The sequence below is a fragment of the Trachinotus anak genome, unplaced genomic scaffold (assembly GCF_046630095.1).
Source record: "Trachinotus anak isolate AG129_WGS33_773 ecotype Australia unplaced genomic scaffold, CSIRO_AGI_Tana_v1 ptg000002l, whole genome shotgun sequence".
NCBI lineage: Eukaryota > Metazoa > Chordata > Actinopteri > Carangiformes > Carangidae > Trachinotus > Trachinotus anak.
In genome coordinates, this window is record NW_027273853.1 from 2,726,493 (window position 1) to 2,749,658 (window position 23,166).

The 23,166-nt window shown below is 41.7% G+C and overlaps 2 protein-coding genes across 3 annotated transcripts; one reads left to right on the forward strand and one right to left on the reverse strand.

The window, feature by feature from the left end:
- The first annotated feature begins 324 nt into the window (after positions 1-324).
- On the forward strand, positions 325-11,787 carry LOC139628455 (aldose reductase-related protein 2). Its single transcript, XM_071490132.1, has 10 exons — positions 325-645; positions 2,595-2,771; positions 2,958-3,074; positions 4,743-4,820; positions 6,052-6,168; positions 8,126-8,238; positions 9,236-9,323; positions 9,396-9,479; positions 11,346-11,428; positions 11,512-11,787. Exons 1-10 carry the CDS (start codon positions 556-558, stop codon positions 11,543-11,545), a joined length of 981 nt encoding a protein of 326 aa, XP_071346233.1. The 5' UTR covers positions 325-555; the 3' UTR covers positions 11,546-11,787.
- Positions 11,788-13,067: 1,280 nt separating this feature from the next.
- klhl36 (kelch-like family member 36) lies at positions 13,068-20,503 on the reverse strand. Of its 2 annotated transcripts, none has more exons than XM_071490061.1 (9): positions 20,255-20,503; positions 19,763-19,846; positions 18,016-18,210; positions 17,664-17,786; positions 16,264-16,485; positions 15,778-16,083; positions 14,792-15,019; positions 14,488-14,645; positions 13,068-14,193 (listed from the first exon to the last, which is right to left on the reverse strand). In XM_071490061.1, exons 2-9 carry the CDS (start codon positions 19,823-19,825, stop codon positions 13,617-13,619), a joined length of 1,872 nt encoding a protein of 623 aa, XP_071346162.1. In that variant the 5' UTR covers positions 19,826-19,846; positions 20,255-20,503; the 3' UTR covers positions 13,068-13,616. The 2 variants fall into 2 exon arrangements, with proteins under 2 accessions (XP_071346162.1, XP_071346171.1); XM_071490070.1 differs by lacking the exon at positions 20,255-20,503 and adding an exon at positions 19,997-20,186.
- Between the last annotated feature and the right edge of the window lie 2,663 nt (positions 20,504-23,166).

Here is a 23,166-nt window from a genome sequence, read left to right on the forward strand (position 1 = left end):
TCTACGTCATTTGTCCCGTAACTGCAAAGTAATTGATCTAACATCACCATCTAATGTTCAGCCGGAATATTACACCATAGCAGCATTTCTCTCACAATGTGACCCTGAATGTGTGTGTTTCTGTGTGTGTGTGTGTGTGTGTGTGTGTGTGTGTGTGTGTGTGTGTGTGTGTGTGTGTATGTGTGTGTGTTAATGTTTCTGGTGCTACACTGTTACTCTATGCTATGAGAAAAGTGACCTTTGCTACATGCTCCTCCTCACTTACTGAGTATACACATAAATACTTCATGGTGGTGAAGTACTTTGTATGTTGTCCAATAATTAACTACAGGACTGATAAGGCAGGAGAGAGAGAAAGACATAGTGAGAGGGGAAGAAAAAGGAGAGAGAGAAGGAAAGAAACAAGAGATAGAGAAGCAAAATCAGCAAAGAAAAAGGAAGGACGTTGACTCAGCAGTTGCAGTTTGAGAGGAACACGAGAGAAGAGGAAGCTCTGACAGTGTTTGAGTTTGTGCTGAGGTTCTCGTTTTGTTGTTTTTCTCTGAACGTGCTTAAATGTACTCCATGGAAGACACACAGGTGGCCAGGACCATAGAGCTGAATGACAGCAGACAAATGCCAGTTCTGGGTCTGGGGACATGGAAGGTAGCCTCAACACTTTTTCCTGTAACTGTACAGAATCCATTCAGTTGTCATTGATTTGTTTTCTTGCATATGTTTGTAATGATGCTTTGCACAGATGTGCGTTTTAGTCCACAGAGTATTTATTGAGTGAAATCTACCTGAAGAGGCAATTTAAAATACTAGAGTCTGATTGGCAAATTATTTGTCTTTATAATTTTTTGTATCCTCCTCCAGGTCAAAGGGCAAGTGACTGCCATATCCCACCTTCTTTATTAACGGAATAGTACAACATTTTGGGAATGGCGTCAATTAGCCTAATGGCCAGATGCTCGGGGCAGCACAGAGCTTGGCTCTGCCTAATGTTAAATAAACTTTTAAAACTCACTAAATAACATGTTTTATCTGGTTTGTTTAATTCCTACAAAAACTATGGAGGACTTCCTGGAGTCCTCCATAGTTGCCTGGCAACTCCAGTCCTAGCCCATAACTTCTTTCCACACCTTTATTTAAAAATTTCTATTTTCGTTCAGATTAAACAAAGCCTGGATACAGCCAGGCTAGCTGCCTCTAGTCTTTCAACAGAGCTAAGGTAATTGACTTGCAGCTCTAGCTTCAATGATAATGCATAAACATGAAAGTGCTATTGATCTTCCTATCTAACTTTAGACAAGAATGCAAACAAGTGTACTTCCTGAAATATAGACCATTTCCTTCAAGACTGACCCTAACACAAATCCCTGACCTAATCCTCTAACCTTCACCATTTTGAACTCATAAAATGAGGAAAGACTTGTTCAAAAATATAGTTCTATAATGGATTACACTCAGGTTTTTATAAACTTTGCCACAGGTCTTACTGCAGCAGAGGAAGTGTTCACGTTACACCTGTTCTGAAGTGCCTGCACTGGCTTCCAGTATCAGGACAGATTTTACAGCCCTGTTACTTGTCTATAAATCTATAAATAGACTTTCTGACATGTTGTATTTGTATAATAAAGACCATACCCACACCCAAAGACTTCCTATTGCTTACTAAACCAATAACTGTGGGACATACTGTGTGAATGATGTTACTTTACAGTTTGTAAGAGTCTGTGGGTTCATATCTGTTCCTGTGCTACTATTATTATTATTATTATTATTATAATGCTATTTATCACATATTTTTAATGTTGTGTTTGATTGCTCATGTGCTGTTGCAGCATTTTCACCAGGGGTGTAGTAAAGCTTGAACTTGGTAAAGACATTTATTTATTTTCTTGCCAGGAGTTGAATGAGAAAATCAATACCACTCTCATATCAGTCTGTTAAATATGAAACTACAGTCAGCAGCCAGTTAGCTTAGCTTAGCTTAGCAGTGATGGGGAAACAATGGCTTTGTGCAAAGGTAATAATATCTGCTGACCAGCACCTTTAAAGTTTAGTAATTAGGTTAAATTTTATTTGCTTGATCTGTACAAAAACAAATATACAATGTATGGTTTTAAGGTCGGTTATGTACCAATCAAGTGGACCAAGAGGGGTGATGTCCTGGCAACCTTTCTTTAGGACACAGCCAGGCGACCTGTTGTCTGTCTCGTCTTTATGTTTAAACCATGCTTAACAGCTGCAGGCCCCATACCTGCAAACAGATATGAGAGTGGTATTGACTGTTCAAAGGAGAATAATGAACTATTTTATTAACCACACAACAGGAGGTTTGAGACATTAGTATGGGTATTGTATATATTACAGGAACTAAAGTAGAGTAATACCTCTTTCTGGGAGTAGAAACATATCATTTCTGAGAGGATTGGCAGCCTCTACTAAACTCCAGGCATTTTATATTGTGCAGTATATGTAGATTCGTTTGGAGAGATATTCCCTGGGTGAGCGTTATGTAACAGCACAAAGAGAAATGAAGCCGTTCATGGTTTTTATCAGAGCCCTAGAGTGAAGAGCCCATTTCTAAAGTGTTTTACTTGTTGCAGGCTTCCTCTCTGCCCCGCACCACAATCCAGGGCGCAGTAGAGGCTGCCATTGCTGCTGGCTACCGCCACATAGACACTGCCTTCAGCTACAACAATGAAGTGGATATTGGTAAGGCTCTGCGCTCCAAGATGCAACAGGGCATCATCAGGCGTGAGGACATGTTCATTGTTAGTAAGGTGGGTGCTGGAGAGAACAGGTGCAGGATCAGGGTGCAACATGATGGGGTGGGGGGGTTACATCATTACACATTTTGTCCTTTTTGAACTGCAAAGAAAGTCCTCTCATGCATATTATGCTGCCTTATATACTGTACATGATTTCATCTGCTATTTAGCCTCCTGTTCTGTACATTTTCTTTACAGCTGTGGTGCACCCATCATGCCTCAGAGGACATCCCTGTATGCCTGAACAAGTCCCTGAGCGATCTCCAGTTGGACTACCTGGATCTTTACCTTGTGCATTTCCCTGTTGGCCTGAAGGTTGAGCATAACATCCTAAACAGTATGACAGAATTAAAATTTTACTACTCCTTATCCTGCCCTGTCTGAGAGGTTCTTGGCCCAGGTTAGGAAAAACATCTTTGACCAGGGCTGGTAGAATGTTTTTTTAAATAACTGTGTTAAAGCTGTGTTAGGTGATTTTTGACCATAAGGGGCAGAAACCAAACCAAACTCATAGGATGGCTCTGAGACACAATGGCTTATCACACTGTTATGGCTAATACTGTATCTTGGCCAATAATTGCTGACAAAGAGCATAACAGTCATCCCATTGGAGTTGTGTTTCTAACCAGCTAGCAGATGTACAGTAACATTAATATTAACTGTGTTTCAGTCTTGTCTCATTGAATAAAGTTTGCAAATATATAGAAAAATACCTGTGTCTTAAGCTGCTAGTTGCCAGCTTTGTCTGCTGTTTGGTCCTGTGCAGATGGTATTCAGTTGGTTATTGGAGCTCATCAGAGTTTCCTGAAAACATTGTACGTGACATGTTAGTGAGAGTCAATCATCAAATCAATACAGGTTTGTTTCTATGAGCAACCTGGTCAGTGGTGTAGTGTAGGGTATACACAGACATATGGTGCATATCCACTAATTTGTCAGTGATCATTGTGTATAACCCCCTCTGATGGGCATCATTCAATTGTGTGTGAACCAGTTTTTTTTGTTCCTGCCAAACTCTCCCTCTGACTAGCCAGTGCTCATTGCATTTGTCACTCCGGTTGCTTCAGTTTAATGAAGAGGAGTGATGATTGGTTAAGGTAAGCCAATCAGAGGTGGAGTAGGGCGGGTCATACCTCTGCTTCGCCACCCTGGGAAAAACTGTTGGTCACTTAAACATACATGCCCTGTTAGTTTATCCTAAGGAGTTGATTGGATCTTGACTGATAATACTTAATAGTTTAACAGCTTATAACTGAGTTTTTATTTTTGGGAGAACCATTATTTGAAATGCTCTGGGCTTAAATGTAGGTTACACTCATCATAATCTTTCACCAGCACCAGGGCAGTTTGGGAACATGTATTGAGAATTGTCAAATTTAGTTCTGAAATATTTTATTTTGAAATTCAGCTGTGTCATGTTTGTTAAAAATGAACTAACCTCGGACTGAAACGCCATGTTTGACTAGTCTTGAACATATGTTACATTCATTCATACACAAAGTGTGTGTAGGACCAGTAATATTTGCAAACTGCCCCTTAACAAATAATGTTCATTTTAGAGTGCTGTCACACTCACACTCTGGCTACACTGTGTGTCGCTAATCAGCTGATCCAAGGGACAGTTAACATAAGAAACTACTGGAAGAGTTTGTCCAATTTCCATGTGTGGTTGGACTCTGGAATACGAAATATAGGAGATTTATCCTTTGCTGGGCTGCTTAGGAAAAATGGAGGCATAAATTAAGAGTATACCGACATCTTCAGGCACCACTACACCACCAAACCTGTTCTTATTACATGTCATTCTATTCATTCAATACCAAAAATATAATTTATTGCCGGTTAAGGGTAATTTCTGACTCTATATGTTTTATAATTTGTTACATTTCTTTGAAACAGATATTTACAATATCTAAACTGTGAGAAGGATACATGTTGTATCTTTGCCTACAAGCATCTATTCACCTTTAAATTTCTCCATAGAAAATGGGGGATGAGCTGTTCCCGAAAAAGGACGGAAAGATGCTGACCACTGACATAGACTATGTGGATGTATGGAGGGTAAGAACACATTTACTCTCTCTATTTGCTTGTGTGTGAAATGCGTCTACCTGCTTTTTGATCTAGATAGTTCTTTGCCTGTAGCCCACACTAGTTTAAAATGTTAAAAATATACAAAAAAATGAAGACAACTAAGAATATATACTAAAATAGTAATAACAATGGCAAAGCAAATGGAAAATAAAGCTGTAAGTGGCGATTCCAGGTTCAAGCATCTCAATCAACCAAGATTAAAACCACAAGTAGAAATGAGCAGGTTTCTGGTGTCACAAAGCCGAGCAAAGTCACAGCCACTGCAGCTACTTTAATTTAAGGAGTGAGACTGATCACACACTTTCATCATCACAAATTTCCAACATTTGAATGAAGCTCATTGTGTATGTTCAGGAGACAGCGCAGGATGTCTCCAGTGAGTTAAATCAGGATCGCAAATAGATAGATAGAAAGATAGATAGAGCTTGTACCAATAGATATGGCACTTCAGATTTTGGTTAATACTTGCCCCCAGTGGATGTATACATAAACTGGTGGAACTCAGTCCACCAGGTTTTGCCCACCCGTATGGGCTGAGTGAATCCATGTGCTGTACACAGCTCTGTGCAGGGAAGTAAAAGCACAAACCACAATGTTAGACATCTTGTTACATAATGAGAAGTGTGAATAAATCTTCGGTTCATTATGAAACTGTGGACAAATTTAGTGTGGGTGATGAATGGGAGACACTGTGGAGGATTTACCAGGTAATAAGAAAGAATGCTTCCCTGCAAAGCCTCATGTATGTGCAAGAAACTAGGCAACGTTGTGCAACATGCAACATGTCATAAAGAAAGCTCCGACCTTCTGATGTCCCACCTGACTTATATACATAATAATATACATATATATATACACATCATATTCTCAGCAGACTCGACAATGTGGACGCTGGATGGGATAATGACAACTGTGTCGGTCTGAAACTAGCAAAGACACTTGCATGTAAGATAGGGCCTTGAGAGTTGATGCTGCCTATTTCTGTCTGTATTTCCTTGTTATTTCTCATTTTCTGTCTTCCATCATCTAGGCCTACCTCTTATTTTCAGTACGCCCTTGTTTTACCTCTCTGTCCTTCTCCTCGCTCCATATCCAATGAGGAATTCATACATTCCTCACCCACCGTGCATAAGCCTTAGAGTGACTGGCAGACTGGCAGAGGTGTGTTTGACGTCACTGTCGGTTGTTGTGTTTGAAGGGGATGGAAGCCCTGCAAGCTTCAGGAAAGGTGAAGAGCATTGGAGTGTCCAACTTCAGCATCCTGCAGCTGGAGAGACTTCTTGCTCTGTGCAGGGTGCCCCCTGCTGTCAACCAGGTACTCCATCTTTAGCTCCTTCAATGAAAATTGAAAACATTCTTATTTCCCTCTGTGAATGTATGAACCCATTTCGTTTACTGTGCCAGTAAAGAGTTAGTGGTCTAATCCCAGGTGGGTTAACTGATGGCCTCCCTCATACTTCCACCAAGCACTTCATTAGAGACATCTGTACAACTTAATCATGTAATTATCCAATCAGTGCAATGTATAAAATCCTGCAGATACAGGTCAGAAGCTTCAGTTCATGTTCACATCAAACATCACAATGAGGAAAAAATGTGATCTGTGACATGACTGTTGGTGTCTGTTTGAATGTTTCTGAACCAGCATCTCCTGGATTTTCAAAACCATCTCCAGAGTTTTGACTCAGAATGGAGCCAGAAACAAAATCAGCAAGCAGCTCTGTGGAGGACACACTTTGTTGTTGTGGTCAGAGGAGAATGGACAGACAGGTTGGAGCTGACAGAAAGGCTATGGTCACTCAGATAACCACTCGTTATGACTACGGTCGGCAGAAAAGCATCAGAATGAACAACATGTCCATGTTGAGGCAGATGAGCTACAACATCAGGGACCACGTCAGGTTCCTCAAAGAACACAAACCTGAGGCTGCAGAGGACACAGACTCACCAACACTGGACAGATGAAGACTGGAAAAACGTAGCCTGGTCTGATGAATGTGGATTTCTGCTGAGGCAGCAGATGGTCGGGTCAGAGTCTGACAGCAGCATGAATCCATGGACCCAACCTGCCTCATGTCAACAGTGCAGGCTGGTGGTGTACTGGTGTGAGGAATATTATCTTCACACTTTGGCCCCTTAATACCAGTCACTCATGGTCTGGATGCCACAGTGTATCTGAGTATTGTTGCTGACCATGTGCTTCCCTGTATGGCCACAGTTCACCATCTTCTAATGGCTCCTTCCTGCAGGATAATGCTCCATGTCACAAAACAAAAACATGACAGTGAGTTCAGTGACCTTCAGTGACCTCCTCAGTCTCCAGTAAACTCCTCTGGGATGTGGTAGAACAGGAGATCGGCAGCTTGAATCTGCAGGAACAATGTGTAGCTGTCATGTCAACATGGAGCAGAGTCTCAGAGGAAAGTTTCCAACATCTTGTGGAATCAATGACATGAAGAACTGAGGCTGTTTTGACAGGAACTACCCAGTTAGTGTGGTGTGTGCAGAACGTATACTAACAAGGCACTCTGTTGCCTTTGTTAGACAACAGAGTGAACAAAGGGGAACAAATAGAAGTTGAATTTAGAATCTAATCCTGTACAAGAATAAAAGCAGAATCTGTGACAACAGCTTTGTGTTGACGGGCAATATTCCCACACAGTATCTGACAATGACACATGTGATGACAAAATATGGAATTGTATGGTGTCATACAATAAACAACATAGAAGCGAAGACACCAGCAGGTGTCATTTAATGTCATTCTATTACATTATATGATAAATACTGTCATGACATCGTGTGGCATCATTTGACAAATCATCATTACACAGTCCGATCAAACATCATCATATGTCATGTAATTATTATTTGCATAAAGTATATACGTGATATGTCATGTGATGTTATACATGATGTCATGTATAATTGCCTCAAAAGATACCTTTAGGTTACCATGGCATCATATCCTGCCATAACATCATCCACTGCCATGCAGAACATTGTGTTCTCATGTGGCATCACATGCATCACATGATGCTGTTGAATTACGTGTTAATGTAATGTAATTATGGGATGCAATTGCATTACCCAAAAGTGTCCAAAAGAGCCCAAACTCCACCCATTACAAATAGCATATCACCTCTCTTCCACAACAGAAACTACATGTGATGTAATGTGTAACAGGTTTTGCTCCATTTGCTGTCCATCGTTCTTTAGGGAGAACTTCCTGGCCTTCAGCAGTAGATGCTCACCTTCTATATCATCCACAGGTGGAGCTACATCCATACCTGGTGCAGACAGAGATGATAGAGTACTGCAAGTCCAAGAACATCGCCCTGACTGCCTACAGCCCCTTTGGCTCACCTGAACGGCCCCCACATCTGTAAGATGCGCAGCATCACTCACACACTCTGCTGACTCAGACTGATGGTTAAAAATGAATCAAGCACCTGGATACCTGTCATCCTCTAACCAACCCCTTGTCACCACCAGAGAGTGGTTGTTGAATGTAAGGATCACTACAGATGGCAGGTTCCTACTTAATCAATTTATAATGGAATAGGATAAATATTGATCATGCAGTATGGAAAATGCTTAAATAAAAACAAATCAAACAAATAAGTAAAGTGAAATACAAAACACAGCATTTCCCTCTCAAGTATGCACTTACTGACAATTACGGCTTTTTTTTTTAATAACCGTGAGTGCACCATTGATTGTTTATCATTTTGGTTGGTTGGTTTGACAGTTCTTTATATGCAGCATTGGCTGGACAACACTGAAATGCAATACACCTCTTCAGATAGTTTTCAATGTCGTAATATGTTTTTAATATGGCATAAAGAATTCATGTCATAACTGCAGCCTACAGGAAGTTTGGTGTAAATGTCAGTAAATGGACCAATGCACAGAACTCTGTGACCACTTGCCTCTATTTTAACCCTTTATTGTCCTTTTAAAATATGTTTTTCATTTAATTCTACACAAGTAGTACACACATAAAAAAGAAATTAACTATTTGTCTTTATTTTGGGTATTTTGAATAAACCAGAATGCAGCAGTGTGCTTGTCACAAATATATAAAAGTAACACTGCCTATATATTATTCTTGAAAAAACTCTACTCTCCTAGTTCCTCTACTCTGTGCACCTCAGATCAGGACACCCAAACAAAACTTCCGTCACTGTGCAGAAAAACTGCTTTGACCTCCACGCTGACTTAGTGTGTGCACTCAGGCAGTTTAAATTCCTCCTTGTAAACTCCTCATACGTACCAAAGAGAACTTTAGGAGTTGAGGATCTATCTTATCTTCTACTGATGTGGTCTAGCTTTGCAATGTGAGGGGCGCTGACTTTTTTTTTCTATCTTGCCTGTCTTAGGATCAGAGGAGACACTGATCCACAGAAGCTCCTGCAGGACCCAGTCGTTGCAGATATAGCCAAAAAGCACAGACGCAGCTCTGCACAGGTGAGTTTACGTGTCTGTACTGTATATATGAACGAGTGCACTCCATTGTCAGTAACAGTGGTACTCTCCTAGGTATTGCTGAGGTACCATGTGCAGCAGGGTATTGCAGTCATCCCTAAAAGTGACAAGCCTCACCACATCCTTGAAAACACAAAGGTAAAAATGTTCCTTCCCTCTCTGCTCTCTCTGTCAGTTCCTGTCCCAGCCCTGTTTATTTTGCCCCTGTCTCCTGCCACTCTCCATCCACCCACCAGATGTCTTCATACTCCTGCCTGTCCCAATAACCTGACCTTCCATTCACACGCCTGTTCCTAGTTTCTCAGTTATCAAGCCAGTATTTAGACCTGCCTGTTCCACCTGCTTGCTGCCAGATCATTCCAATGTTTTGTCCTTTGAGCTACTCATGCTGTGAACTCCCGTTCTTTAATACTACACTTGAATTTGCACTCATTGAAAATTTGAAAATTGGGGCATCGACTTCAACTGAAGGAAAATAGACAAATCAAATCAATCAGTCTTAAAATAATAAGAAGTAAACTCTCGATACAGGGACCTCTATCTCTGCTTATACACAAGTGGATTCCCTTATTCCTTATTCCCTTTAAAAACCAGACTCTTGCACCTTGGCAGATTGCTATTATAATTGTGCAGTGTTTCCCACAGAATTAGATTCTATTTGTGGTGAGTTGATTACATACTGTGACTGACCAGTGAGCCCCGTCCCAGCACACACATGCAGATGGACAGGTTTCTTTTTTTTAGCACAGTGATACTTTTTAGTGTTTACTGGGACAACAGAAATGGATTGGAAGCTCATACCACTACTATAGAGAGAATACACACAGAGTTTAGGTGCCAACGGCAAAAAGGACAGTTTGCCTTATAGGTTGCCCTGTTCTGTGGCCTCACTGGGCCTTATTGGAGTAGGTCTTCACACGAGGACTGATGCTTACAGCGACAGTTTCTGTTGATATAGCATGACTTTAATTGAATGCAGCTGTTCATGCTTCAGGATTGATTGCATTGAGTGCACCCTCTGCATCAGCAACACATGAAGGTTTGTGAACTCATTCATGCACCCGTGGTGAACTTGTAGCAACTGGGCAAAACTCACAGAAATAATATACAATTAATGTGCTTGAAGCTCTAGGTATAGGAATATTTGTAAATGAAATTAAGAAGCAAGTGCTGTTTAACAACTGCAGTCTCTGTGGGTGCCCTGCTTATTCTTGCTGCCATCACTACTGTCTCAGCGCTCTGCTGTTAAAGGTCCCATATTTTAACTTCTCCAGTGTTTTATTTGAAGTGTTGATCTCAATCAGAAGAATATTTGTGGTTTTAAGAACCAAAAACCATCTCAGTGTAGTTTTACATGTGTGCGGGGCTTGGCTTAGAGCAGTGACTGCTTTGTTGTGACATCACAAAGTTCCAGAAGTCCTGGCGGCTGGTTTTAAGGCTCAGTTTCTGAATACAGACTGTGTGCATTTCTCTGTGGACTGAGGCTTTGATACTTTCACAGTATTAATATAGAACCTAGACCTGCTTTATAATCACAAACACATGGACATCTCTCCTCTACAATATGCAACCTGTAATTGCTTCTTGTGGTGCCACCACTGCTGTTGTTCATATAGCATTTTAAAGCCTCACCACCTAGGGTGGATGTTTTCCCTCCCAATTCCCTGCTGTGCTGAGCTTGGTGTTCCCTGGCAGGGTGTGACGACAAGATCAGAGCCTAGACACCAAATATCAGTGCTGTACATATTCTACAGCCACATGATTATCTATCCATATGATTATTATGTTAAGTGTTAGCATGAAGCACCAACGATAGACTGGATGATTTGGGGCGTCTGATTTCACCTCTTCTGGTAAGTTAAACAGAATGGCCAATCAGCCCAAACATAGATGGGCTGCTGTCTTAGTTGTACTATAGGGATAATAAAACACTACTGTCTACAACTTAAATGCCTGTAAAACACTCGTCAAAATCTGTTTCAATGCTGCTGGGTTATTGTGCAGATCTTTGACTTCAGTCTGCCTGAAGAGGACATGAGAGCACTAAGAGGTCTGGACCGAGGATGGAAGGCCTGCATGCTTGATGAGTGAGTAAAACACACGACCAGTGCAGCAACAGTCTTCAGTAAGGTGCAACCATATTCACAGTGCCTGTTGCTTTGTTTCTCAGAGTCAAGTCTCATCCATACTACCCCTTCGTATGAGGTTGTCAGGAGAGTGGAGGGAGCAGACAACAAACTGGATCTGCTAAGAACATAAACAGCAACAAGACTCAGACCAGCGGACATGCAGTCTGCCTACAGTACCACACTGCAATTAATCAGTGACTTGTTTACCCAGTGATGAAATGTGACAGTGAGGACAAATCAGCTCTTGTCTATTCCTATGAAAACAGATGCTTTTTATGTCTTCTTGTTAAGAATAAAGTGATGAATGTCTCTGTTTACACAATCTCTACTTTTATTTAAAGACCATTTTATTACAGTATACAATACTGAGCATATTATAAGTTCATTACATACACTGTAATTAGTTATTCAGCACATTCAGAAAGTATTCAGACCCCTTCACTTCTGTCATGTTGGAGCTTTATGCTAAAATCATTGAAGTTCATTTTTTTCCCCTCATCAATCTACTCTCAACATCCCATAATGACAAAGTGAAAATAGAATTTTAGAAATTTTTACAAGTTTATTAAAAAAAAGACAAACTGGAATATCACATTGACATAAGTATTCAGACACTTTGCTATGACTCTTGAAATTTAGCTCAGATTCCTCCATTTCTCTCGATCATCTGTGAGATGTTTCTGCACCTTGACTGGACTCCACCTGTGGTAAATTCAGCTGAGTGGACATGATGTGCAAAGGCACACACCTGTCTGTTTAAGGTCTCACAGCTGAAGATGTAGATCAGAGAAGAAACCATGAGGAGGAAGGAGCTGCCTGCAGAGCTCAGATCTGGGGAAGACTACAGAGAGTTTGGAGTATTTGTAACATTTCATTTGATTTGTGTGTTGATTTGTTTTTGGCAGTGTGACCCAGCATGGTGGTCTGACCCAAAACAAAAGACGAAGGCCAACAAGCTTGCCTGTCTGTACAGCGCTATTGCTCAGGCATACAGGGCAGTAATCAGGTGTAGTTGTTGTGGGAGATGCTCCCCATTAAAGCAGAGCAAAATTCTTTTTTCTTTCCCATTCCCTGAATTAAGGGAAGGTGAACTTAGCTTCACAACCCCACCTTAGAAATGCCTCCTGTCAGATTTTATCATTTCATGTAGCAAGTGAGTTAATTAAGCTCCATAAGTTGTTTGGCTTTTTACTGCTCCTAGATGATTTGTCTTAGAAGAAGCAGCCTGAAGTTTTAAATCTGTTCTTGATGGTTACATGAATGATATCTTTCTAAAAGACTAAGGCTCGAGCTGCAAGAAGTCAGAATCCTCACCAATGAGCCAGGAGACAAGGATGTAAAGCTTGTTCTTGTATTGCAGTGGGAGCGAGTTAGCGCCTCATGATCTGGGGCATGTTTCACCAAATCCGAAACATCACAGTCATTTCGTCATTTGAACAAAAAACAAGCTAAAAATTTAAGGGTAAACTATTGGAAATACACTTCACTCAAATACCACAATGTCTGCTGGTTAACATCTGCAGAGTTTTTGTATCATGCCATGATCTAATTTTATGTGTAGTGTAAATTTCAAAATAGAGACAATAGAGAAGTCAACTCAGGTTTTTCTTTTCTTATTTTTAACAGCTTCAAACAATCAGCATTATACCGTACAAAGGAATTCGGCAGTTTTAAGTCAACCTTCCCAGTGGCCTTCAGGTATACATGATGCAGATTTGTCCACAGTGCAGACTTGAGTGTTCGAGTACAAATACATCCCCCATCCTTAAACACATCTTGCAGGCTTATGCTGAATATTAACCCAACATCCAGTCTTGTGAGTTTCTACAAGCTCCGATGTCCTGACTTTAAAAAGAGAGACAGGTTCCTGAAGGCTAAAGCAGAGACACAGAAATGACTGCTCTCTTCAGAGAACTGTAACACACAGTCTGTCCAACATGTGATGTGGTTTTTGTGAGCACACATATCGGGTGTCAGTGATTATCATTACTGCTCCTCTTCTCCGTTATTGTGATGCTGCAAGAAATTGATTCTGACACATTCTGTGTAACAAAATATTTACGTCCTGTTAGAAGAGTCTGAGGCTCTCGTTCAGCCAAAAGTCCGGCCTCGTGTCCTGGACAGAGGGAGTCCTTCATCACTGTTGCTATGTGGGGTGTGATCTTCCTTTCTTTCTTTGTCCTATCTTCTTCTTCTTCTCTGGAGAGGGTGATGACGATGAGGGCTTCACAGTGCACACACACGCTGAGGCCCCTGCGATGCGTTTTGGCAAGTCAGACCCTCTAGACCAAGAACGTTTGTCGGGGTCGTAGACCTGAGTGGCTCTGGAGAAAGCCATGTTCTCCCAGCTGTAGCCCCCAAGCACGTAGATCTTCCCTGCCCAGACCGCAAGCCCCGCCTCGCTGTTGGGCAGCAGCAGCGCTGTCACCTGCGTCCACTGGCCGCTGCGCGGGTCGTAGGACTCGACCTGCAAGATGTCGAAGCGCTCGGTGGTGTCCTCGTGGTCGTCGCTGCCCCCAATGGCATAGATGAGGTGGTTGAGGGAGGCCATGCAGTGCCAACCTCGGGCCAGAGACATGGCCTGGCGTTCCACCCACACGTCACCGTCCCGTGATGGATCATAGCTCAGGACGTCTCGGCGGTATGGGCCGATCTGATAGTCATGGCCGCCTGAGATGTAGACCGCACCATGGTGGACTGTCCCTGCATGGCCGTAAGTAAACCTGGAAAAGACACAAGTCAAAGAGACAAATGTAGGATTATTAACCAAAAAACTAGCTGAGAGAATATTTTAAACAAGTGTTGACACAAACTTGACCTGGATGGGTGTGTTGTTTGTGCAGGACTCCTCTGATCAGCTCATTATCAAACTTAGCCCAACTTTTTCTATAAGCTGTACTTTCTCAGGCTCAGGTCAACTTAGTCATTTTTGCAAATGTCAAAAACAAAAACTAAAATCTCTCATTTACAAATGTGTTCATACCCTGAATTCACCCAGTGGAAACTTGTGTTCCTACCTGGGGAGTCCTGCCACATAGGACCAGCAGTCCTCAGCGGGGCAATAAACCTCCACAGAGGACAAAGCTCCAGTGTCGTTCCTCCCGCCCACAGCGATCAGACACTCGCCCACTGCCCCCAGGTAAAAATCCACTCGCCGCTGGTTCATTGGAGCACCCTGGAAAATGTTACTGTGTTAGATGTTACTGTGTGTGGGCTTTTTAGCTACCTTTTAGCTGCCTGTTCTGTGTGTGCTATATACACCTCGTCTGTAAAATAAAAATATGTGATAAGGAGAATGGAACTGGCTGTTTGGTTCAGTACCCTGGTCCACTGGTTGTGGCGGGGGTCGTATCTGTACAGCAGGTTACAGGCAGCGTCTCCGCCGTTGTCCCTGGACGAGCTGCCACCTGCAGCGAAGATGAAGCCCCCCAGTACTGCCAGGCAGTGGTGGCTCCGCTGGGCTGGTAGCTCCGTCTCCACCTCCCAGCTTCCTGTTTCACCATCCAGCCGACAAACGTTGGCGCTCAGCTCCTCTCCAAACTCTGACACCTCGAGAGGTAAAGACAGGAAGGCACAGGAATCTAATAAGTTTCTGTTCCAGCCGATACGAAAGAGTTCACTGTATCTCAGGGTAATGTTGTACTTTTTGCTGTTTATGATAACTAAATAAATAAATAAATAAAAACAACCCCCATTTACACTTCTCAAAATACAATTACAAACTACTTTACAATAAAATGCAGGCTCTGAGCCTCTCTTCTGATTGGCTGACTGTTTTCTGAGTGATTAAATACAAATAATGCAGATTTCAGGTAAACACTCAGAGAAACCAAATCCTGCAAGGTTGGATGGTGGGTCCAGATGGGCGGGGCTTGTGGCGTGGTTGAGCACAGTGACTGCTTTGTTGTGACATCACAAAGTTCCAGAAGTCCTGACGGCTGGTTTTAAGGCTCAGTTTCTGAATACAGGCTCTGTGCATTTCTCTGTGGACTGAGGCTTTGATACTTTCACAGTATTGATATAGAACCTAGACCTGCTTTATAATCAAAACAGACATGGAAATCTACATTTATACTATATGGGACCTTTAAGACTACAGGTCAACCAAGAGTCACTTCCAAGCTGCTGCTCTGCTGCTGTTAAAATCCGTGCCTATCAGACCACTTTTCCATTCACTTGAATGGTCTGAGACTCAGCAGCTCGAACTTAAACTAAAAAATGCTCTTAAAAGAAATTACTTTTTTTTCCACAGATTCATGAGTTCAAATCTTCATGATTAGATCAGAGTGATCCATAGATCCACTTACCTCTCCTCCAATCAGCAGCAGCTGCTCTACTCCACCCCTCAGCATTGTGCGGCCTGTTTGCAGGAGCGGCTGTGCGCTGCCACTGGCGTGGTACTCAAGAGCTTCCTGCACCAGGGCCTCACAGCCGGCCTCCTCTGGCAGCAGGGCCCGCACTGCAGGCAGCACCTGGCTCATTAGGTCCACCACTGGCATCAGAGGGAAGCGAATGTGGGAGAGGAGCTGTCTGGCATGGGCCGTCCTCTCAGGAGTCTGGCTGAGCCACTGCACGGTGGCCTGGAAGAGCGCCTGCTCGCTGCCGTGCTGAACCTGATGATGAAGGGAGGAGCTCTGAGGCTTCTTCTGACCTTACCACATTTCAAATCTCTTGTCGACAAACATAATGTGGACTTCTTGTTGTGTCATGGTCAGATTGTTTTGTCAACAAGTATTTCTAAACCCAAGAATATTCCTTTAGTCTCAGCACAATAAAATACCTGGAGCATTTACCTGGCCACTGGAGAGGTAGGAGGAGAGCTTGTGTAAAGGCATGTTGCGAAGAAAATCCGGGGTGAACGAGAGCGTGGCGAAGTGTGTGAGAATGAAGCGGTCGATGAAGGCGTCCAGTCGCTCGAGGCTGTAGAGCAGAGCCAGCTCCTGCAGGTACAGGTAGTTGTCCTCACTCACCTCCCGCTCCAGGTACTGGCAGCAGAAATCCACCGCTTGCCAAACCTACACGACAGCAGATTACTACATTTAACATTTGACATTTCTTGTGCTATTACTTATTTAATAATTGAAGTTTTGCTTCCATTAGAATGAATCATATTGTTATTTTTTTATTTATTATTTTTTTAACAATTTAAAAGGTAACACTTTATTTTAACCTCCCATATTTGGTATTGAATGGTTTTTAACACACTGTAACAGTTGTGAACTAACTGTTGTGAACAGTTGTAGAAACATTTTTAAAGTGTTTATTATTAATAATGTCTTTGTTAACCACTATAACTCAGTCCATAAAGCATTCACAAGTGGTGTATAGACAGGTAATGAATGTTTGCTATAACATGCACAGTATAACATGCAGTAGCTGTAAACTATGGGGCTCCATTTGTGCCAAAAACATGTCCACATGCACACTGTCTACGTCAGCTGAACACACTCCCTGTCGTCTGACTGCTGTTCAGTCTGTACAGTCTGATCGCTTTCTTGAGACCTGGTTTCGAGAGATAATAGAAACCCATTTAGACTTTTTGGGGGGAGGGGTAAATGAAGATCTCGTTTACTCATCTTTATTGTTACCATTACGGTATTTATTTATTTTCTACTATTTGCCTGTTATTCTGACTGCTCTCATTAGGTTGCCCCGGGCAGCCTCCCCAGGGAAGCTGGAAGAAGTTGATGCAGGGAAGGGGACACCCAGTGAGGACAACACATCTGGTCGACTCAGTCAAAGACAGGGAGTGCAACAGGTACAGTTAATGCTGAATAGACACAGAGCCTACAGTAAACAGATATAATTATATGCTTCAGTAGTTTTACATACATGTATAAACAACTGTATCTAACAATTCTTATTCATTACAAGCAATTTTACACATCAACCCTAACCAACAAAAGACCTACGTACCCGTGCGCAGCTATAAATACTAAATAATACAGTTGAATGAATAAGAATAAAATGAACCAGCTGTGCCTTTTCTTGGATGAAACTTTCAGTGTATTTATTGTGAATAACAAACACTTTCTCACATTTTTCTTGTCAGTCTTGCCTCAGTTTTTGTTACTGTTGAGCTGATTGTGCATATGTCTGCACCTTTAACCCACAGGTATCTGGAACAAACCTGGTTCAAAGCTTGTTGTCTACATTTAACATCACGTGTAGAACAAAGTACCCATTTTCGTACCTGTAGAAGGTGGGCGGCCTCCAGTACATAGTCAATGTTTCCTCCATCCAGTGGCAGCTCTCCACTGTACAAGAAGTCCACTACAGCCTTGAGACCAATGTAGGACATCCCAACCAGCTCCACCTGTAGACAGACGGAGGAAGGTGCAGGCTCATCAGAGTTCGAGTCAGATTAATATTCACTATTGATAATCTACATGTAAACTGAGACAGAGAGAGCAAGAGGACTGCAATTACACAAAAATAATGAGGTGACACTGAATGAGGACAAAGAACTCCAACTGAGCAAATTATCTACAAATGAACTGAAGTGTTTCCTGTGCAGAAAATGTTCTTTGCAGCTTCCTGTGTACCTCCTGCTGGCGCTCCTCCCTCATGCCCAAGGTGAACATAGCGTGAAAGTACGGGCTGGAGATGGCGAGCAGGGCCCGGTGAGCGGGGACCCGCTGGTCGTCGGCCACCAGCACCACATCGCAGAACTGGCTGTGCTGCCGCTGCTCATTGAGGCCCTGCAACACCTCTGCAGCTTGGCCCACCCATCGGAACACCTGCCGACATGAGAACACAGCACACTGATGACAGGCTTGCTGAAGGTCTTGGGAGACTTATTTTTACTCTCTCCCACGGCCGTTATTTCTGCTGGGGATGGGGCTAAATGTGCCTCACACTTATCATAATCCTATTTTTGCCCCCTATACTTTTACAGTTTCAGTTTGACTCATTGACTAAAGCACCTCTAAACTGTGTCCAACCGCAAAACATGATCAGAGTTCATCAAAAGTTATGACTGTGAAAGCACAACATCTAAAGGTCCCATATTTTACTCTTCTTGAGTGTTTTATCTGAAGTGTTGATCTCCATCAGAAGATATATTTGTGGTTTTAAGAACCAAAAACCATCTCAGTGTAGTTTTACATCTCTTCTCTCAGGCTTCTCTCTGGAGCTCTAATAACAACAGGTCAGTCAGCCAATCAGAAGAGAGGCTCTGATCCTATTTTCTGATAGGCTGAATGTTTTCAGAGTGATTGAATAAAAATATAGCACTCAGAGAAACCAAATCCTGCACGGTTGGATGGTGGGTCCAGGTGGGTGGGGCTTGGGGTGTGGCTGAGGGCAGTGACTGCTTTGTTGTGACATCACAAAGTTCCAGAAGTCCTGACGGCTGGTTTTAAGGCTCAGTTTCTGAATACAGGCTGTGTGCATTTCTCTGTGGACTGAGGCTTTGATACTTTCACAGTATTAATATGGAACCTAGACCTGCTTTATAATCACAAACACATGGAAATCTATCTTTATACAATAAGGGACCATTAACCTTCACAAGCAGTAGTGAAAGATTTGAAGATGTTTTTGTCCCTGATTTTGCCTCTTGGGCCAAATACGAGCTGCCGTGCTGTGTGGGTGGAGGTTGTTGGGGTAGAAATGCAGCTTGTGAGGGAGACTGGGTTCTGCATTTTTGGGTAAAAAATGATTAAGCTGTTTTTATTTACAGGCACTAGAAATTATCATCAATCAAAGATAATATAGTAAAATTAAAGTTAGAAAACGAAATATTATTATGGTTTTGTAGTTAATTATTATATTATTATAGATTAGTATAGTTAATTATAGTTTAAAGGTTCATTACAGGTAATGGAATTTTTTTAATATAACATAATACTGTTTTACACTGGGGCAACATTGTTACAGTCAGCATCTTTTGAGTCATCTATAATGCATTTTATATATTTAGATTAAAATCTGCACAGAAGCATCACAGCTGCAGTATCATTACACAAGAGCAAACTAGGCACATTCACAGTGAAAACAAATAATACAGATATCAGCTGAAATGATTATGGAAATAAAATCATCAGTTATGGGTTATCAGGACCAGTTTTTAACATTCCTTGTGTGGTTGTTATGCCCAAAAGAGCCCAGACTTGAACCACTATGTTCAGGATTTGAACATTTTTGAATGTGGTGCCTCCAATGAGGTTGAGGGAATAGTATGTAGATATTACTTTTCTTACTTTGTACATGAGCCACTTCCTTCTTGTTTGCTTTTACATGGGTGTGTGGGTATGTGAGTGAGAGAGAGAGAGAGAGAGAGAGACTGACCTTGGACGATTCACTGATCCGCTGAGGCCGACACACCCGGCTCGGTTTGCCATTGTCCATCATGTCCTGTCAGGCAGGGATCATCTACCGTGTGTACACACACACACACACACACACACACACACACACACACACACACACACACACACACACACACACACACACACACACACACAGGTTGGTACTATGTAGGGTTTAAGTCCAGAGTTACATGTAAGTGAGCATGTACAGCACCTGCTGCCCTCTTCTCTCTACACTTGACTTTTGCTCCTCATCCTGTTCGCTAGAGAGGCCACAGCTCAGCTCAGCTCAACACACACACACACACACACACACACACACACACACACACACACACACACACACACACACACACACACACACACACACACACACACACACACACACACACACACACCACAGTCAAACCGACAATTTCAACCACTTTCTGATCTAAACCCTCTGCCGCTGCTGTTAACGCTGTGTGCTTACATTTGGGGGTTTGGAGGCTCGGAAGGCATCTGGTTGCAAAGTGCTAGAGTCAACAGCATCTCCTGTTCCCGCAGTTTAGCACAAGAAAGACAAGCAGCGGCTTTTTTAGGAAACAACTGTGTGACTTTTAAACGACGACACAAACTGGAGCGTTTCCTGAAGTCTTCTTTCTTTCCTCTTCTTACAGATACATTTTACTATAAGTTCAGTTTCCTAGAGCTCAGACAGAGCTGCACAACGTTGGCCTGAATAAATAAATACACTTCCGGTTTAGAGTTTCAAAATAAATTCTTTTGTTGCATGACCCCAAATCAAAACATTTACAGTAATTGATAATATGTACATATGAAACTATATGTGGTAAAATATATATTTTTTAAAAAACCTAACAATGGGATAACATGATATAGCCCCTTTCTGTAACCTCAAAACATTTTAGGGGTTTAGATGAGTTTTTTATAATAATGTAATATATAACGTTAATACACATTGTTAGAAAAATGTTAGCCATAATATATCACATGGTGTTTCGATGAATATAAAGAAAGGACACTACTGACAGAGGAACTCTCGAAATGTAACGGTTTACGTCATTTTTACCTGCAAATCTCGTCACCTCCTTTTTTCTTGCCATTTTAATTTGAAGCTAAAACCTTTCAACCGGATATTGTGACAGGCACAAACTATGTTAACGGAGTTGGACCAATCACAACCAGGTCCACGAGCGTACATCATGGGTGTACATTCAAGACCAAGACTGGCAATGTCCCAGAGGGTTTTAAACAATTTTACCATGCTGTTCCATGGTCCATCAACACACACACACACACACACACACACACACACACACACACACACACACACACACACACACACACACACACACACATTTGGCTAAAAATACATATGGTACTTCAAAGATTATTCACATAAGGGAAGAGATAAAGTGTGTATAAAACTATATTAAAAGTCCCCCAAACTATGAAATAATACATCCAGAGCACAACTTGGTGTATTTCCACAAAATGCATTAAGTAATAATAAATAAAGTGGTTAAATGTTGGCTCTATGTAGCAGACCCTCCTCAGTAATCAGCACTGTGTGGATGTGGGACAACTGGAACACCAAACTGAGCAGCTATAAATCAGAGCTACACTTTCTCTATTAAAAGTTCTTTCAGGCTTTATGACTCTGTCTAATCACGAAAAAATGAGGAGACAAGGTCAGCTCATTTTGTAATTTTAAAGCAAAAGAGGCTCGTAATCCTCGACCTTTTATCTTTAATGAATTACATTTATATTATGTGTAATGTGTAAAAAATGTATAATATATGAAAAGTGATATATCTACCTCATGACTTGTTTTGTACAGTGAGACAACACATTTTGCATTAATACACCACACGATAATGGATAATGATTGTCTTTAACGTTCACTGTTGATCAGTCTTTTCTGAATTTACCATATACAGCTGCGACACGGGGACTGTTCAGCTGAGGACAGGCCAGTGTGCCGGGCTGTGAGTGGGCCAGCAGGTGGCGGGATGATGCACCAACAGACAACCCGGAGCCAGAGGGCTCAAGCCGGGGAGATGGTGGCCTCCCCTCAGTCCTTATCAGTGTCCGTCACCGGGGACCCAGTGGAGCTGGTGGACTCAGGACTCCTAGCAGGACGGAGGAGACCTTTGACCTCTGTGCTGTCTGACCACCCAGCCTGATACTCCATCATAGAAACCTCATACTTCATTTGGTCTACATACACATGCAACCCCCACCCCTGGTGACAGGTACTATACTGTGTTGTGTAGGTGTACATAGTTTGTATTGTACTGAGGCGTATAGCTGCAACTCTAGTTTTGTGTTGTGCTCCCATTGTTAAGAATCTGGTCGGCTAATAAACCCCATATTACAAAATTTTATGTAGCACAACACTGTAGGGTTTTCTTTTACATATCTGGGTGTTTGTATTAAAGTCCTTAATTGGCCCTCAGCAACAAGTGTTATGAATTAATATGAGCTGAAAGGATACAGTTGAAACATAATTGGTGGATTTTATTACCTCCGCACTGATCTTGTGAGCCTGTCAATATACACAATTTAGTAACAGAAAGCCGGAAGTAAATATTTTTCGGTTAGATTAAAATCATGAATTGTGTCACTAAAAAAAGGATAATCAAGTATTCTACATATACATATATATAAAAGCAAAACAGATGAACTTCCAACACACTGGATGTCACAGATATACTCTTTATTTCTTACATCATTAAATGCATCTTACAAATTCACTCTTTTGTCCTTGGTGGCAGTTATTTATAATATTTAAGGATAACTATTTGAGATATTGCCCCTCTTCCCACCTCGTCCTTTCATCCTTCCTCCTCTCTTGTTCCCTAACATCAGAGCTGATATCTCAACCTTTCTGTCTTTCACCTATTCACTGTTGATTGTGTGTATTATTTTCAAAGTGGCTATATAAATCCAGTAAAATAGTCTGTGTAACCATCAAACCGTGCTGCCAAAACAAAGAAAGTTTGTTTGTGTGGGCTAATGTCTTGAATTTCTGACTGAAATCATATAAATGTGAGGTGTATATTCATGTAATAGTTTTAAACAATGATTTCCCCTCTGTTGCTTTCCTTTCCTCAAGAAACTCAGATGCATAAATCAAATATAAAAAAAAAATGGAAAGGAAACTGAAAGTACTCTGTTCATATAAAAAAAAAATACGGAATTATTTTAATTTATATTCTTTTTTATATTCTTTTTTGTGAATCATTATGATTTTACAGCAGTGCTTTGGCAGCAGTCTTCGCTACTGTTTACTTTATTTTGAAAGTCCATGCCGGAAAACGTATTTGTATGTTGTGGCTGCCTTGACTGCTACCCTCAGCCCATTGAACGTTCACAGGG